We start from the raw sequence: 19,438 nt of genomic DNA, 5'->3' as shown, positions 1-19,438 counted from the left end.
TTCCGTCTACGGAAAATTTGATTCAATGTCGCGGACCCGACCCCCCATCCTTCTTGTCCCATATTTAGATAAAACTAGTCACGGTTCTGAACTTCTGCTGCCGTTATTACACTGTATGCCTGAGTCAATGGTTTTAATAGCATTAACATAAATAAATTTCACATTATTTACATTTGTATTCTTCGAAACACAATTCTTGGTTTCAAGATAAATAATTGAATTCGAATATCTTTAAAACTTAACAAGTTAGTCTCCTGCATTGTCATTGCAACGAGACTTCGTCTTCGGGGACTGTATACACCTCGTAAGCCTGCGCTCCGGGCCTACGCTATCCCGGTAGCTGTGCAGCCTGAGCCGCACGCAAAATCGTTCCCATCGAAACTGAACTTAAAATGAAACTTCCCAAAGCCCACCAAACACAGCATTTAATGATTTAATAATGGAACATAAACTGAAATAAATAAATCATGGTCATTTCTATGCAATCTTATACCATTATTCAGCTGCACGAAAGTCGCTTTCCATGCACGCGTGGCGCTCGAATCGAGTCGATCAACGGCCAAACTGGAGATTTCGGTGAAAATCAACCAACTTTGAAGTACCATAACTTTTAGGCACGCGAGAACACGCCAATGAGACTACTACCATCATAAAGATATTTTATTCCTCTTCACTTACATATAACAGAAGAATAGCCAAGATTAGCGGGTCATACAATGAAATCTATATATCATATCATATACAAAAATGTAAACAAATAGATAACAAACCTTGTTACTCCGGTATACGAAGGGTGAATTTGATGAATGAGATATCGGCTGAATCGTTAGAATACACTGGGTGCGAATGTGATAACTACGCATGTCTCCAGCAATCAACAGAGTGGTGCGCAGCCAAAACGTGTACATATAACTTTTCACTCTGAACTCAGCTATTGAGAAATCATGTAAATGACGTCATGTTATCGGCTCCGAGGTAGTGAGATCAAAAGACGAAGTCGTTTGGCTAGGAGAGCGGAGATTAGGAGCGAGGCAGGGAAAGCGATAAAAGTAAGCCTTGGTTGCGTAATCATTGCGGCCTGCGGGGGTATTTTGGGGGCTGGTGAGAGACTTATCAGCAGTTATCAGCAGGGTTTCCCCTCTCAATTTCACTTCGGATTTGCCTAAAGGGGGCAATAAAATCTTACTTTTCGAGTTTCATTTCCTTCTATAACACTTCCCTGGTTTGATTATGATCATTTTAATTAACTGCTTTCCTGCTATTCTTCTAACTACCTGCTGGAGCATTTATCTGAGGAGTAGCATGTTTAGAAGAAGGATTTTACAGACAAAAGTTTGTTAGGAGCATATAATTCTATGTTTGAAAGTTACTGATGAATCAAGTATTGGTCATTTGATATTCCAAATTATAATTTTATATCTTTTATACTATGTAAATGAAGGCCACTAAATTGATTATCAATTTTATCTGGTTGACAGTTTTAATGAATGATACAAAAGTCAAAATTTTATTTCTCCTTATGAAAGGTTTTTTTTTTTTTTAACTTTTAGAAGGCATAGTTATTATTTTTTTTTTACTAGATTTTAGGCAGGGACCACACTTGTTCCTGTATCAGTTGCATTTAATAGATTGAACTAAGAATGCATTAAAAAAAAAGAAGTATTGAATGTGGAACTGCTATTATTTTCTCCTTCACATACAGGAAAGTTGCGAGAAACACCTTTTCCTATCTCTACACATCCTTGTGAGCTGCATCCCTCTCAAAACTCTAGAAGCCTTCCTCACTGGCCAATTGGTTTGCTTGTTTCAGCATTCCAACACACACCTCACCCAATGTATTGCAGCATTGTATGGACTGAAATTAGCCGCTGAGGTTAAAGACCCAGCTCAAGGAGTTGTCAATTTACTGATCGAGACTGCTCAGAAGATTTTTGCAAGCTTGCCATTTGATAAGGTACAAATAATTGTAGTGTTGCTGTTATCTATTTCACAAAGATTTGTATAAATTTTGAATAAAAATTCCTCTTGAATTCCCACATGCATGTTTTGGTGACTATTTGGCTTAAGAGCGAATTTGAGCATTGTGGTGTGGGTTTGGGTCTTATTGAGGTCCTTATCCAAGCAAAAGTTAATACAAAGTGTAATATTATTACCCTCGGTTGAATCTAAGTTTTCATAAAAATTTTGCTGAAATATTCATGGAAGTTATTGCACCACTTGGTTCCAATTTACTTTACTTGGATCCCATTGTAAAAAAAAAGTGACAGTGCTTCAACGCAAAGCAATCACAAGCTTCAACTTCTGAATGGTTTGAAAAGAAATTGTAATGAGTTGTGTAGTTGCGTGTGATTGAAATTCTTCTGCGTCAATGTATTGCCATATGTAATAGGTGCAATGAAAGGTTCCATACATGAACAATGAGTTTCATGCTCGCGGGCTGTTTTCATGAAACTGTTCACAGAGTTAAATATTGATTTACAAATGACTGGAATTTTGTGCCAAAATATGTATTACAATCATTTCAGTTCACATCAGCTAAACTTGAAATTTGATCTTTTAATAGATTAAACTGTTTGTTGGTAACAAGCATTTCAAGGCGAAGCTAATTTGTCAAAATTCTAATTTGGTTGCATGAAATTTTATATCAAAACACCAATGACTTTTTAGAGTATCTAATTCATCACAAAAATATATACCTGTCCCATGATAAGTCATGTGTAACTTAAGAAATAGTTAATAGAACAGCCTTTGGGATTTATTCACCAGAGGACCTCAACTTATCAAGGAATCTTACCAAGAAGATTTATTCATTCAGAATAAAACTATTGATGGCTCTTTATTGTTTGTCCATTCATCTTTGTTTATTTCAGTGGCTTGACAAGTCAATTGGAACATCATACCTGAGCCCCTAAGCGTACATGTTTGACTCCTACCATTGGTAATTTAAATGATTGAGAATATTAATTGCAATTATTTCATGCAATCATTACCAATTCTTTTATTTGTATTTAGGAGTACCATTGCCTGCTCCTAGCCCATTTTGCCGAATTCATCAAACACCTTCCTATGGAATTCTTAGAGGACGTCACTAGGATAAAGGTAAGTAACATGCAATAGGCCAGTCTACATGTAGCAACAATTTGGTGAATAACTGATTCAGAATATAATATATTATGGGGAACAATGTCGGGTGAGCCTACATGGGTTATTTTCACAGCAAAAACAAGAAGGACAAGAAGGTCATTACTAACATGAAAGTACATACATTATCTTGTTTTCATGATAATGAAGTAATTGTTTGTGGGATTCAACTTTAAACTTCGCTTGTGTGTACATATAGGAGTGAAGCTGATAAGATAAGATAAGATAAGATATTTATTTGTCTTTCTTTCTGCTTATACATTTTATCTTACAAGTATGATTTCACATTCTACAAATGAAAAAAAAAAAAAATCAATTAACCATAAATCATTGTTACAGTAGAAAAAAGGAACATAGCAAATAACTAAACGTATTGAGAGAAAGACAAGGAGAACCCCTGAAAAAGCAAGGCTTGTAAGGCTAGGGTCTCCTTTGTTTTGTTTTTGATCTGATAAGGTATTGGGAGCCAAGGTCAAATGTCATCATTTGAAAATTTTAGATGTTGGCATTTCAATATATTTCTGATCTGGCAATGCTGGAGACCCAAATTTCAACCAAGTATAAAGAATCCCTCTTGTGCAAAGAAAGACTCACTCAGTTTGTATTTCAAGTCGCCATGAGAGGCAGAAGTTTTATTTGTTGAAACAATGTGATATAACTGAAGATAATGACTTCATTCATTGATTTTGCAGGGCAATCTGTTGAAAGCAAGTTTTATACGAGGATACTTGGTCAAACAAGGTTTACAACCTGTGCATTGGTTGAATGACTGTATAGGTGAGTCAAGAAGAACACACTAAATATTTATATATTTTTTTTATGATTACATTTGTTTTAAATTTCAATTATGTAATCCATAAAAAGCTATGTAGTGTAAAGACCAGGGCAGGTAGTCTGTATGTTTTGTATCATGATTTCATTGCCGTAGTGATCAGAAATGCACACAGTTGATTTGCTTGCTGGTCCAAAAATTATCACAAGAACGCCTTCCATTTTTAAACTCTGTTTGCAATAATGAAGATAAGATAAAAGGCAAATTAATTTTCAGAATACCTGTCCAGTTTTTCAAATGAGATCTCTGTCATACATGTATGTCCTTAAATGTTATTGGAAGTTATCAAAGAGAATTTCACAACTTTTCTATATAATACAGTCAACTATTTAGAAGACATGTTTCACAAATCGTATTATTGCCTACTTAGTTAGCCTATTTTCAGTCCAAGTTTATCAATTGGATCATACCTCAGTTACATCTTATAACCTGCACACTTGCAGCTAAATAGTCCCTCTTCATTTATGCAGAGTTGCCTGCAACAATTGAGGTTTGTTTTTATGCAAGAGTAGTCATTTATATCAGTCCCCTGGCTTTTAAGGACAAATCCACAATATCATAAGATTTTATTTGTGTATGTTGTCAGATGTGGCGATGAATGTCGGGAGCGAGTCAGAGCAGTCCGTCCTTCTATGGTTCCTGATGATATCCCTTGGGCAGACACCTTCTAAGCTCCCAGTCAGAGAGAGGGAAGCATGGCTACAACAGCTCATGAATCACTTGAAAACCATTGCTTTCGGCAGAGAATCAACACTATCTGACTGCTCACGTGAACCTCATCAGGTGCTGATACTTTATTGTTCAGAGTCCAGTAACATATAGCTCTGCTACTGATCATACGATTGATTTACATGATTGATTGCCCATAATGACCAATGTGATCAAGAGTAAACATCCACCCTATGATCAAGTTCTATAGCTTTGTGTTACAGGGCCCACATTGCTTCTATTCAGATAGTGAGATTTTCTCTCTCAAGTTTATTTTTCAGTTGTTATAGCTGTTATTTTGATATGATATCTTAAAAAGTTTGTGTCCAGACTCCTAGTGTAATGGAATACACTTTGTGTCCTTTGTTTCCTTTTGGGGGCCCCACTTTTGAATTCTTTTCATTTTCTTTGTATTTCTCTAGAGAATCAACTTTCTACTTGAAGTGTTTGCCATCTCCATTGTTACCTGGGCATCTCCCGAGTTTACACACCTTTGTGGTCCCCACCCCCACCACTATGCCACAGATGGATCCACCCAAGGAACTGGCCAATCAGCAGCAGGTACTGAAGGAGAAGAGGAGGAACAGTCCTCCACAGAGTTCTGTGAGAGCCCTGATTGGCTGAAGCAAGTCAATGAGAATAGTCCACTTGGATGCGGGGAGTATGGGAAGCAGACTTTGGAGAGGGTGAAATCCTATATGCCTAGTGCTCTGTGTAGACTGGTTAGCATGGCCCCCTGGAATGGTATGAGAGGCAAGGTATGAACATTGTTTGTTGGAATTCTACTTTCATTTCTTCCAGTCAGTAATGAGTTATGATATACTTCTAACCCCCCCCCCCATTCCCTCTCATCTTCTATGTATACCCCCTCTGTTTGAAGTTGAATGCTACATTTAATGGATTTTGATGGCGCTGTACTGGCGCAGCATGTCCTGTATTTTTAGCTCTCATTTTGCCTTGATTTTGCTCATTTTTTCATTGTTTGTACAATTTTTCTGACTTATGGATCACATAACTTACAAAATAGGTTTGTGTATCATTTACATGTAGGAAATGATACAATACTTTGTATGAAAACTTCATATATATGTAACTTGCATGTTTGTAAAATTGATCACAATTTGGCCTTTGGCTGTGATAATCTTTTAATAAACCATTTTATCTATCTATATATCTATCTATCTATGATCTATCTATCTGTCTGTCTATCTATCTATCTATCTAATCTAAGACTGCTCACTCCCTCTCTCTGTCAAATTAATTTGATTGGAGACATGTATAAAGGATAGTTGCGATACATTATTTTAAAAATCATCTGCTATTATTATTACGGTAAGGGAAGCCCTTTTGGTTGGTCCACCTGCACATTCCAAGTCTCTTGATCATGGAAGGACCCAAGGTTGCTTTGATTCAGTTCACTCTTTCTTAAGGCTCAAGTTACACCTATTCTTTAAGATGAAAGTGCAGATATAATCATGTAACTTCATGTAAACAAAACATCACCTTTTCAAAGGTGTGGAGAAATGATGCGCGATTTGGAAATAATTAAATTTATCAGAAGTTGACTGATATAAAAATTAGCTCACATTCTCACGAACATCAGTACCGGGTGACAAAAATATGTATCACAAAATCTAACCTAAAATGATACCCCAAAAATATTATTTTTGTAACCAGATAATCAACCAAGAGACATTTTGGTCAAATTTCAGTTCTTTTTCTTGAAGCTGTTACAAAGGGCAGACACAGTGTTATGATAGCCTTCTTTTGAACTCTCCTGGACACTACATTTTTTGAGATGCTTCATACATATTCAAGACTAGACATTCTCCTCAAAGGCATGTTCAGTGCAAACTTTCAAACAGGGTTTCCAGCCCATCAGGGAAAATTATTGTACTTTTTTCCAGTCAGGGAAAAATCAGGGAATTTTGATCAGCCCATAAGTCGAAAGCACAGTAGTTAGTCAGACTTTGTTATATTTTTTTGCATATCAAAATAATATCCATTGAATGACTGGTTATGGTGGTACTAATTACTAACTAAACATTATTGTTTTATACTGAAAATACATATAATTCACTGTAACAACTTAGAAAACATGCGAAACTGGGAATGGGTTTAAATAATTATCAGGGAATTATTAAACTTCATCAGGGAAAAATCAGGGAATTTTGTTTTCTTGAAAAGCTGGGAACCCTGTCAAAGCTAACAAAATGTATTCCCATTTCAAGGGCATGCTTTAAGCAGGGAACAGACCTGTTTCCTAAGTTACTCCTTAAGAACATTCTAAAATCATTGTTCATTTTTCCCAAAACAAGCTTTCCATTTGAATGAGAATGTTATTAATGATTTGTTTTATTTAGATCATTGAGTGGTTGATCAACATGGGCATTGACAGCAAGCCTGAGCTGGTTACAGACCCAATGAGAAGACAACTAAGAGGTAACAAAATATAATCCTTTTTTTTTTTCAATACAAACTTATTGGCCTGAATTCACAAAGGTGGTTTTGAAAAACCCACGGTTGAGTACATGGTTTATACAGATTTCCTGTATAAATAATGCTTAATTTAGCACGTATCGACGCGTGTTTAAAAATTCCAATGCTGATGCATACTTTTGTCACAGTGCGCCAAATTGAGGCCTGTTACCATGGTTAGATACGCTATCTTATTCATGAGTCCACTGCTTGAAGAATGGACTCATTAATTCAAAACAGTGGACTCATGAATAAAATAGCGTGTATAACCACTAACAGGCGTCAATTTGGCGCACTGTGACAAAAGCATTTTTTAATATACGCGGTAAAATAAGCGTAATTTATACAGGAAATCTGCATAAACCATGGACTCAACCATGGGTTTTCAAAACCACCTTTGTGAATTCAAGCCATTAAGCTACATGCAAACATGGTGTGGCATAACTCATCAACATGTTATGTACAAAGACAATGAGATATAAGACTTTAAAAAATGGTTCTGCCTGTGCAGTATTATTTTGTTGCAAAGTAACAAAAGCGGTTTGTCTGATCAGATTCCTGATAAATTCCATTAGCATAGGGACCTGCAGTCTGACTGATACATGTACGTATGATTCCTCTCAGTAATCACTGTTGAAGTTGACAGTTGAAGTTGGATTATTACAAAATGATTGTGTAATAGATTTTATACTAATGTTACTCAGCCATTTATGAAAGTAATGAATTTTTCTTTCTCTCTCTCTCTATTTCTCTTCTTGTTTGTCTCTCTGTTCACAGGATGCCTGTATGCATTGCGTCACTATGCCGAGTTCAGATCCAACGCACAGTGGATGAAAGTCTTTGACAAATGATGGCCTCCTTGAGTCGTTATCTTTTGGTTACCCGATGGATTTAAAGTCATCTATGAATGGTGGTGTAATTTTCTGGGTTGTCTCGGGTGGCGATTTTCCTGGATATACCATTGTTTGTTACTGGATTTGTGATAGATGCATGGTTAGTCCTGAAGTAAAAACCGGGGGGGGGGGGCGTTTCATGAAAGGACTTGTCGGACGTTTTATCCGACAAGTCCCATCTTATCCGACAGTTACCATAGTAACAGTACCTCTCAGCCAATCAACATCAGAGAAAGATGTCAGATCTGACAACTTGTCGGATGAAAGTGTTGATGAAACACTCCCATGAACTCGCAATGCAACGGTTTCCATAGTGACCTGATTGCCATGTTGTCTATTATAGACTCTACCCCGAAAAAGTCTCTAAAGGCGACCGCACACCTTACGACTGGTCTGCGACCCGATTTCAGAATAAAATGTAATAGAATTTGATGCTAATATTGAGACTTGGAATATCTTACTGTGTAATGTTCGAAATCATCGTACGAATACCTATGATCAAATTTGTGACTATGCTATCATCCTTCTTAGAATAAAAGCGAATTTAATATCTAGTCGTAATGACGTCATAGCAGTCTTACGATTGGCTACGATTTGAACCTAATTTGGACCTTAATCCAAAATAAGGGCTTGCAATCTTTCAAAATTGTTATAATATTATTATTTCAATTAATTTCAACCTCAAATAAAATTATATGTTCCATTCACATCTTCAGAAAATGAGCAAAATGCGATTTGTTCCTAAATCGGGTCGCAGACCAGTCGTAAGGTGTGCGGTCGCCTTTATACTCAATGACCAGGAAGATGAGTAGTCTGTAAATACAGACTCTATTCAGACATTTATAGACATCTTTGAGAGTGATAAGATTGTAAACTTCTATATCAACCATCATCTGTAAGATGTGACTTTCACAGATTATTATTTATTAGCTACTGAAATCCTTGCTTCTGATTGGCTAAGAGCAAGTTTGTCGGTGAAATCAGTGACATGTTTCGTTAGACACTCGACTTGCTTCAAACAGGGTTTAGTCTAGTCAGACCATGGTTGGAAGTACCAATACTGCCTTTTTACAGACATTTAGAAACACACTTGAATGGTACAAAACAGTAGGAATACTCCCCAAGGAGTGGGGAATGTGCTCATTGATTTGTGGCTTTGAAATCCAGCAATCACAGGTAATAAAAGGAACATTTAGTAATCATGAAATGCATGATATTTATGTCACATGCCAAAGACAGAAGAAAGTAAACATGTTGGACATGTGAGTATTACTTTAAGCAGACTTAAACTTAGACAAAGCAGTATTAAACTGCTTTTGCTTCAACCAAATTTAATTTATTTTGTTTTAATTCATGGACAGAATAACTTTATTTGAATACATTGAATCCTTTCAAAAACTCCAGTGTTGATGAGATTAGGTATTATATCAATAAATTTTTATATTTTATGTATAGGAAATAAAATGTGCCAAATTTATTGATGCTTTCTGTACTTTGATCTCATTATTCTGCATTCATGATATTAGTGAATAGAACAATATGGGTTCAAATACAAATGAAAGTAAATCTATGTCTGAGCAAATCCATGTAATAATTTAACGACATGTAGCTATTACATAAAAAAATATGATGATGGCAAGGTCTATAATAATGGTAGTGCTGGTAGTGAAGATGATTTTCGTAATAACAATTATTCAATAATAACAAAAAATCAGACAGGGAGCTTCTAAAGTTAGTATGTCTGTCATATAGGACACATTTTGCTCTCCACGATCATAACCACAGCTATAGAATAGCTGCCAAGAACGCACTTCATTTCAAAGAACAAATTCTTGAAGGTACTCATTTTAAGTCACCTGGTAGCTGTTTCATAAAGCTGTTCGTAAGTTACGAACGACTGGTGACCCTTTCTTGTGACGTAAATCAACGCCAATTTAAATCCAGAGTGTATCACTTACCACAAGAAAAAAAATCACCGGTTGTTAGTAAAGCTGCTCTTACGAACAGTTTTGTGAAACACCCACCTGGGTTAAGCTTGGGTGCATAGATTAATGTCAAGGCAAAGGACACCGCTTCAGTGCGATAAGAACCTTAAACTCTGTGATCTATGTTCTGGTGAAATATCCACTTGATCACATCTTATAACAATAATGTTGAATGAAGATGATACTAAAAGCATGATGATGATGATGATATAAATCACGATAATGATAATATGCAACGTTGATATAGTGCTTAATACAATGATTCTAAGCACGCCATACTACATGATTTACTCCGGCTTTAGCACAGCTACCCTGATCCGACACTGTAGCATTCAAGGAATTTCTTCCTACCGAGTACCCATTTACTAGACTAGGCAGAGTGTTGCAAATGTAGATAAATGCCTTGCCAAAAGACTCGAGTGCTGCAGGGGGATTGAACCCCGGACCTTGTGGTTCAAAGTCTGGAGATTATCCACTGAGACACAACACCTCTTATGGTGATGAGGATGAAAATAATGAAAATAGTGATGGTGGTATTGGTAATACATATATTTGAAATATGTTGTGTTCACTGGTTGTTAGAATTTTAAAGCGACACAGTTTAGTGTGTGTCTTTTGAACAAAGTTGAAAGTATTAAAATTGAATTGGAAAAAAAAAAAATCGAATTTTAATACTTTCAAATCAAAACAAACACATAACAAAAAAAAGTCACTCTACAGTCTGAACAGAAACATCTGCACTTTGGATGTTGGGTTTATCTCTTAAAATATGCTTCTGTACTCCTTCAGTCTCATTGTCACTGACATCTAGTTCCTTTTTGTTGACATCGTTCTCGCTCGCAGTGACCTCAAGTGCACTCGTTGTGTCATCACTTTTACTTGCGGAGTCTACCTGTTTACTTGCTGATGCAGCCTCTGTATCAGCTGGGTCATGACACTCGTCAGCTGTACTAACATGTTGGCTAGCGGCGTATGGATGGTCATCAGTCTTTATTTCTTTCAGAGCAATGTCATCACCGACAACATCAACCTTGCTATCTTCTGTTGATAAAGAGATATGCAATAATCATGACATATTTTTATAAGAGACAAATGTGGTTACAAACACAAAAGACCTGTAACACTTATGACAAAATGAGAATAATATTGACAATTTAATTCAATCTTTATTTCGCAAAATAGGATAAAAATACAAAGAAACATCAATTAATGTGATTATATAATAAAATAAATTGCGTGGCTTTCCATGAAGGTTATAAGAAACCTGTAAGGCTGGATCGCCAAAACATAGTAAAACGACAACAATATTGAAAAAAAAAAAACAGAATGTCATATCATTATAGTAAATACAATGTAGGAAAAAGGAGGAAAAAAACAACAACAAAGAATACAAAAAGACACGAATCGAAGGGGGGGGGGTAGATATGGTACAAGTAATGCATTGATATCAACTGCGAAAATTAATAATCATTTACTAGAAACATTTTGTACTGTTTTTCTAAAGGAAGATATAAATTGTGAATGAGTTATTATTTGGGGAATCTCATTCCAAGAAGATGGGATGGGAAGAAAAGGGAAAACAGAAGAGGAGAAGATGAAGAAGAGGAGAAGAAGAAGAAAGGAACAAGGAGGAGAAGAAGAAGAAAAAGAAGGAGGAGGTATAAATGAGAAGTCGTTTGATCGGTCAATCAAATTGACTTCCATTTCCAAAGAATTCAAAAAGTGACCTCTTAGATTTAAAATCCATATTCAGTTACATTTCTAGGTTTACTTCCAATTTGTCCAATTGCCAACTTGTCTACTATCATTCGGTCTACCATCAGTTCGACCACTATCCACATGGTATAATTGCCAATTCGTCCATTCACCATTTCGTATAATAACCAGTTGCTCCAATAACCATTTAGTCCATATACCATTTGACCTAATTAGACTAAGTGTTAATCGTGCAAAATGAATGAAAGTGAAATGGATATTAGACCAACTGGTTATGAGACGAAATGGTGATTTGACGGAGTGATGATTGGACGAATTGGTTATTGGACCAAATGGTTGTTATACAAAATGTTGATGACCGTCCGGAATGGCATTAGACTAAATGAAAGTAGACCATGTGGTGAGAGGACGAGTTGGCAGTAGACGAATTGGCAATTTACCCCTTTCTATACCTAACAATCATTCAATACACCTGATTTTGCAACACTCTCACTGACTATGGGACATGAACCTAAAAATCCTCTCTGTCATCAGATCTTCTTTTTATGGAAACAGTTTTCTTTTTAATTTAATGTAATAAAGTACAAATGTAACTATGCAAACTAACCAGAATGGGTATAACTGTTCATCTGTAGCAGAGATACCAACCGTTATGGAATATTAATCAAATAAGAAATTACAATGTGAATAACCAAACGGCTGAACCAAATGTTTTCTTGCGAGACAAAACATGTTAACAAAAGTTTTTCCGCTCAGTCATTCAATCGGGAAGTAAACACTGAGTTTATATTAGAACACATCTCATTAATATTCCTTATGGGTTTGCAACTCTGCTGTAGAAGTGAGTAGAAATGAAAAGGGCCAAAGCTTACCTATCTTACTTCCGATTTTGATAAATTTCCACAGCTATACTAACTTTTCTAAACCTATATGCTCATGTCTCGTCAGTTTAGGCGGGCTTGGCCTATATATTATATCAGTCATGTCTGTTTAAATTGTTATCAATAACACTTATTCTTAAACAACGAGTTAAATAATACCATGCCTCTTACCTACAAACTTGACCATTTTAAGAAAAAGCATGAAGGAGATTCCAAATGCGATTATGATGATCAATTCCTGCCACATCGTTAAACCTTCAACGACTGAAAGTTTGGGGGGGAAAATGTAGAGAAGTCGATTAATGTTAGACCACACGCCAATATGATGATATTGCAAATGGAAAATCAAATTTGAAATTGTATTAATTGAAAATTATCTTATCCATAGTTTGAAACTGTTTTATAATAAAGACTAAAATTACCAGAAAGGGACGAATAGGGCGTTTTATTATAGTTAACGATTCGACTATTAATAAACATGATAAATGATCAGAATTTGGAACAAATTACGTCATGTTCATCATCACTTTCAACTTTATTGCTCTACATAAGTATACCCCCCCAAAAAAAAAAAAAAAAAAAATCGACAAAAAAACCCAAAACGAAATGATGAAGAAAAAACTGCAAAATGTTTTGAGATTCAAAAGCGAGGTTATCGCCAACGAGGCACGATACGAGGGTGACGAGCTTATATTAAAAATAAGAGTATAAAAATGCAAAAAAAGGAAAACAAATATTTTTTGGAGAATAAAAATGCTAAAGTGAGTATCTTTTAGGAGATTTTTTATTTCATGTAAGTGGTAGTTTCCTCAGTATGTGTGATATAGACTGCATCGATCAGGGGTATATATTTAACAAGCGCTGATAAGTCTTTTTGGCGGGATGGGTGTACCAAGCAACGAAGTAAAAACGTGAGAAGAATATGTTATTTGAGTAAATAAATGAAGAAATAAATACTAAAAACATATATTCTTCGTTATCAAAAGCAAATGTTAACCCTTTCTTAATTTCTTTGCCAAATGATGTATTCCAAACTCCTTTTTTGTGTCAGACTTTTTTCTGACACATTCATCATCAGAATTATCGTCGCGTCATAATCATAAAGGCCTCATCATTAACGTCATTATGATCATCGCTGCCATCATACTCATCGTCATCATCACCACCACCATCATAGTCACCATTATCATCACCATCATCATCACCACCATCATCACCACCACCATCATCATCACCACCATCATCATCACCACCACCATCATCACCATCATCATCACCACCATCATCATCACCACCACCATTATCATCTTCACCATCATCATCACCATTATCATCTTCACCACCACCATCATTATCACCACCACCATTATCATCATCACCATTATCACCATCATCATCACCACCACTATCATCATCATCACCACCACCACCATCATCATCACCACCACCATTATCATCATCATCACCACCACCATTATCATCTTCACCATCATCACCACCACCATTATCATCATCATCACCACCACCATTATCATCATCATCACCACCACCTTCATCACCACCACCATTATCATAAAAATACACAGGGGTCTGTAGCCAGGGCCAAACATTTCCAGGCCATATCATGAACAAGCAGTGGCGTAATGCGGCAAAAATTTCAAGGGGGCCAGATATGGCGTATCGGGCAAAATTTATTTTTTTTAAATTGCGACGAGCAAAAATTTCGAAATTTTATTACAAAACTCAAATTTTGTGATAGATTTTGACATGATCAGAAAATAGTTTCATATTTCACCCTTCTCTATTTCCTTTTTTCTTGGTCTGTACGCCACTGAGCAGATTGGGGGCACATGTATGGCGCGTTTGGCAAAAGCTGCTTAATATAAGTCTCGAGCGAGCGAAGCGAGTAAAAAAAATCACCTTTTCATGAGAATCCAACTTTGAGGTAAATTTTGACATGTTATTAAGAAAATATCATATCTTACGCTTTTCATTTGCATTTCTTTCTTTCCTCCTTTTCTATTTTGTTCTTAGTTCTATCTGTACGCCAGTGCTATGTGGGTGAAGCCCCAGAATCTCTTGATATTAAAGCCATTTTAAACTTTACAAATGGCCGCTTTTTTAATCAAATCGCGGGTAGGCCCTACATACATGTATATAACTTTTACCATGCTTTTACACAACCCATTAATTAAACGCTGTTAGTTTTTGACATTATATTAAGCAAATAACATATATTTTATTGTTTTTCATTCATTTTATTTCGCTGCCTCCTTTATCTTATTTCATTTTATTTTCCCTTGTCTGTGGTACCACCCCCCCCCCCTCCCCCAGTGCTACAACTTAGAGATTAATGCAGGAAGGATCCATACAAGGGGCCCGTTACAGAGCACTGTGAAGGCTACAGATGAAGAGCCCCTACTGCATGGGGTCTGGGGCAGAGCCCCCTGTAGCTTTGGAAATTTTGCTTTTTACGGTTACTCTTGCCAAGCTTTACTTGTGTAGGGGCACATAACGTACGTGTAAAGGGGATGTGTCGAATCTAGCCTTTGGCTTAGGACTTATTGTCCTGATTGCGACCGCCATTGCATAGAATTTAGCAATCTTATAATAGATGATGATAAATGTTATATGCCACCCATCTTTCTTCCCGTTCGTTATTTTCAATCCTCGGCAGCCCGGTCGTGTAATGTTTTTCTTCTTTTCTTGTCCCTTTTTTTCATTTTCCAATTTAGCTTTTGGCTCATTACTTTCTAACTTCATTTCGCGCTTTTGTTTGACATTTTGTCATCTTTTAAATTAATTTATCTGTCTCATCATGCTAATGTATAAGTATTTCTGGATGATTTTGTTCTTTTCACATCTTCTTCTTTCCTTCGTTTTCCCGCTTTCCTTCCGTTTTCCCTTTTCATGGTTTTCCTTAGTTTTCTTTCAACTTTGCCCCTCCCTTTCCTTTTCCCCTTTCTTTCTTTCTCATTTTCTTCCTTTCTCCCTTTCTTTCTTCCTTTCTCCCTTTTTTCTTTCTACTGTTTTTTTTTATTTTCCTGGTCAAATCCGCCAAAGGGCCTGTTACGCCACTGATTATACACAGGAGCTGTGATACAGGGGCACGCAAGGGCGACTGCATCTTCCATTTTTTTTTAAGTAGTGAAAAAAAGGGGAAAAAAGAAGAAATAGAGGATGGATAGAGGGGAAATTGAATAACCTTAAAAAGAGAGGCGTCGGTTTTGTAACTCTATATTATCCCTTGAGAAAAAAAAAATTGTCATCTTGCCCCTCCCCCCCCCCCCCCCCCTCATCAAAATACACTGGCGCCACCCCTGTCATAAAACTCAATACGATACAATATACCTTCTTCATGGTCCTCTGGGTAGCAGATCACCGCCACATCATCCTCGTGTGTACAGGTGGTGGGTACCTCCTCCCAGTACCCATGACAATCATCGATGTGGAAGTCATGGTCGTGACAGTCTGCCCCGACGTATATAGGCCCAGAACCGTTGCCGAAAAACGCCTTCTGGAGCAGGACCTCCCCCAAGTACAACTGTCTGCAGACAACGGTAGCCTCCTCCCAACCCCAATTTCTGCCACAGACCGTCCCCCAGACACCGTTGTGATAAATCTCCACTCGACCTTGGTTGGAATTGGAGATCCCATCAACCAGACGGATATCACCTAGAGATGGGTTACAGCATTTAATTATCATCACGAAAGATTGTTATGAAGAGGCGCAAATAAAGTGGATATTGCCATCCTGTCGGTAAAACAGATCCACTTGGTGGAACAATCACCCAATATAACTACTACTACTACTACTTCTACTACTACTACTACTACTACTACTGCTACTACTACTATTTCCACTTCTTCTTCTACTTAATTCTTCTTCTTCTTACTCCATCACCTCTTGCCCCAACGTAGTAAACACGGGTATAACAGTAAAAACACTGGCATTTTTTTTAACATGAGCAGGACTGAAAGGCATAATAGAAACAGTCCAATACCCTATCTTATACTCCCGTTGTAAAACCATTTCAATGTTTTATTTGCATAGCAAACTTATTGTAATCAACTTTTTAATAATTATTGTTCTATGCTTGTATTTTAATGTATGAACCCTTCCCCCCTCCAAACTCTTGACGTAAAACAATTTAACGAAGCACCACAGTATTTCTTTTTTAATTCAAAGTACAGATTTGCCACTATATACTTTTGAAGTCTGTCCAATCTTATGCATTTATATTATATTATTTACCCGATGACTTTAACTGCAATATCTTATACTACTTTTTCTTCACTTTACTTTCAATTAACACTCATCAACGTGGTTTCCTACATTTTTAATGATGTTTGAGTTTTTACCACATTCTCTCTTGATTTGCATATTGACTTCAAATTTGTTTGCATACCATGTATGATTGATATGCCTTTGTTTTTTCCTTCACTTTCCATTACATCCCTCTTCTACTCCCGGCTTTCAGAGTACTCTCCTCTCTATACACCACCTTCAACTTCTTTACCTGTCTATACCTATACCGCCCCCTGTGTTTCCTGTCACTAATTAGGTTTTCTTCATTTCTTTCTTTCTCCTTCCTTTGTTATTAATCTTTGGTCATGATTTAAAGACGTTATGACTGTTATCATTTGTTGTATTTTATTATACGATATAAAATTTCACTCAATTCAGCTTTGGGCTGCCATGTGATTTCTAGTATACCTTTTCAAATTCAAATGACCACTTTCACTACTTCTACATCTACTGCTGCTGCTATTCATCTAATGCATATACATCTTAAGCATTTCAAAATGACATTCAGTGCCCTATATAAAGGAAAAACTGAAAACAAATAGATACATGTATTTGTATTTTCATTCTCAATATTATGTTGCAATATTTTGCCAGCTTTTGCGAACAATTATTGTTGCCATGTCTTTTGAAAATCGTTACAACGAATAATGCTTACCTTCAACGTGTTCCGTTTGGGCACATACCAAGCCAACATAAACCAAACACACAACCAGACATGGAAGCAAACCACACATGCACTTCATGTTGAATACTTATAGTAATCGAATTTTAGGACTATGATGATATATAAATGTATACCCTATGTTATCAATGTCATAAACATGACGTAGATATTCCTCACACGCACAAATCATCTGCAAATAATGAATGGAGGGATCAGTCACACCTCTAATTTGTCTCATATCTGAGTCCCAATATAGCTTAATTGGGAAATACTGGAGCGGGGCACGAAACCTTTCTAAAATGTAAAAATATTCTTGAACGTGATTCAACTATATAGATGTCCCCAAACAAATCAGACAAACACATCAAGTGGAAAAGAAGAAGACTAATACGGAGGTTATTTTATTTAAAAAAAAAAAGTAGGAGCCTACTTCAAAACGAAGAATTTCTTCGGGGAATTTGGAAAGAGAGAGAGGGGGGGGGGGGGGGTTTCTCTACTGTGCCCCCCTCCCCAATCCATGTTTGATTCAGGGTCATGGTGGTCTAGGTATAAATAAAATGTTGGTCGGACTCGTAGTCGAGACTTGTTGGTCTTAATTGTTTGGCTGGTTGACGACCAGGGGCCCGTAACACAAAGCTTAGCAATGATTAATTGTAGAACATTTTATTTACGATAGATTGCATTGACTACAGTGTACAATCAATGGTGAAAATAAAGCGTACGGGACCCAGGTTGGATTTAATAGCCCTGTTTGGTGTAATTAGGATATCGATGTATCATTGGTGTGACCGGGGTATTCTCTGTTCTTTGGACTTATAAATGTTTGGAAATATTGATTTAGAACTTCCTAGTCAAACGCTGTACATACCCCTGGGACTATTGGGCTTTCCCCATAAATACCCACCTCCGTATAAATAATATAAATGATAACAGTTTATTATCAGTTGATAGTCTATGAGTGTTCACATCATTCTTAAGATACATGCCTCTGACATGAGTGGGAAAGTTAATAAAACAGGACAGATGTCTTTCAAGATTCCACATTTGCATGCATGGGAACCGAATTGTAATTTAAGACTTACTGAAAGTTAGATTGTATTTGACAGAAACATTTTCGAAGTTTAAAAAAAAAAAAACATTTAGCAGTTAAACAATATTCGTCGTTTCCTAAAGAGTGAATGCTGGGAAAACCTGCTGCGGGGGGGGGGGGGGGGGGGTTACGATTTTTTATTTTTTATTTTGCTCCCCTCATGAAGCTAGGTTACTTTGTTATAGGGTTGTTTACCAAAATCAAAGTGGGGACTTTCTAATTTTCTATATAAGACTTATTGTTTTCAAATTGAGCTCTAGTCCCTATGTAGCGTGCATTAGTCTTTTTAAACTCCCCTCATTAGGCTTCTGTATGACCATAAGTATGGCTACTTTTGACGCTATGTCAGATGTAAGAATGCAGTCGACCACTCAAAGCAGCTCCTTATGTTGCACTGCCATTATTAAATGATTTTTGCTTCCACTTTAATGTAAACATGCATGGGACTGTCTGTTGAATGGTCTAAGTGCAAGAATTTAATATCATATCACAATTCAAACATGTGACGTTTATTAGGCATTTTGATTTCAGAGATAGGTGTTCTGTTTACTCATCATTTACATTCGTTACTTTAGAATGCATCAAGTCATTAATATTTTTATAACAATTATAGTTGAAAATTTTCATGAACTGTTTCTGTTTATCAATATTAAAGTGAACAGTGAAGTTCTATTCAGGATGATAAAAGCAGGGAGTTAGGTAACAATTATAATCCGGAAGTACTTTCTTGATAAATCGATG

The 19,438-nt window shown here is 36.4% G+C and overlaps 2 protein-coding genes across 3 annotated transcripts in view; one reads left to right on the top strand and one right to left on the bottom strand.

Annotated features, from left to right (window-relative positions):
• LOC129262140 (focadhesin-like) overlaps window positions 1-8,490 on the top strand; it is a 55,329-nt gene extending 46,839 nt beyond the window's left edge. For both annotated transcript variants that reach the window (XM_064100211.1, XM_064100210.1), the window contains exons 28-34: window positions 1,703-1,954; window positions 3,013-3,099; window positions 3,834-3,918; window positions 4,560-4,756; window positions 5,104-5,439; window positions 7,045-7,123; window positions 7,937-8,490. In XM_064100211.1, the coding sequence (XP_063956281.1) occupies window positions 1,703-1,954; window positions 3,013-3,099; window positions 3,834-3,918; window positions 4,560-4,756; window positions 5,104-5,439; window positions 7,045-7,123; window positions 7,937-8,010 (1,110 nt within the window). In that variant the 3' untranslated portion in view covers window positions 8,011-8,490. The remainder of the gene's footprint in view (window positions 1-1,702; window positions 1,955-3,012; window positions 3,100-3,833; window positions 3,919-4,559; window positions 4,757-5,103; window positions 5,440-7,044; window positions 7,124-7,936) is intronic.
• A 361-nt stretch (window positions 8,491-8,851) lies between these two features.
• On the bottom strand, window positions 8,852-17,739 carry LOC129261584 (scavenger receptor cysteine-rich type 1 protein M130-like). Its single transcript, XM_054899640.2, has 4 exons — window positions 17,599-17,739; window positions 15,986-16,309; window positions 12,806-12,898; window positions 8,852-11,078 (listed from the first exon to the last, which is right to left on the bottom strand). Exons 1-4 carry the CDS (start codon window positions 17,684-17,686, stop codon window positions 10,747-10,749), a joined length of 837 nt encoding a protein of 278 aa, XP_054755615.2. The 5' UTR covers window positions 17,687-17,739; the 3' UTR covers window positions 8,852-10,746.
• Between the last annotated feature and the right edge of the window lie 1,699 nt (window positions 17,740-19,438).

Source organism: Lytechinus pictus, chromosome 5 (genome assembly GCF_037042905.1).
Source record: "Lytechinus pictus isolate F3 Inbred chromosome 5, Lp3.0, whole genome shotgun sequence".
Taxonomy (NCBI): Eukaryota; Metazoa; Echinodermata; class Echinoidea; order Temnopleuroida; family Toxopneustidae; genus Lytechinus; species Lytechinus pictus.
Note: the sequence above shows the minus strand (reverse complement) of the source record. Positions and strands in the feature narration are given on the sequence as shown.

Excerpts from the sequence above, each read along its gene's own strand:
- LOC129261584 (XM_054899640.2), bottom strand. The coding sequence starts at position 17,686 with ATGAAGTGCATGTGTGGTTTGCTTCCATGTCTGGTTGTGTGTTTGGTT. Across the intron at positions 12,899-15,985 it reads CCCAGAGGACCATGAAGAAG|TCGTTGAAGGTTTAACGATG; the intron begins GTATATTGTATC and ends CCAAACTTTCAG. Across the intron at positions 11,079-12,805 it reads TAAAATGGTCAAGTTTGTAG|AAGATAGCAAGGTTGATGTT; the intron begins GTAAGAGGCATG and ends CTTTATCAACAG.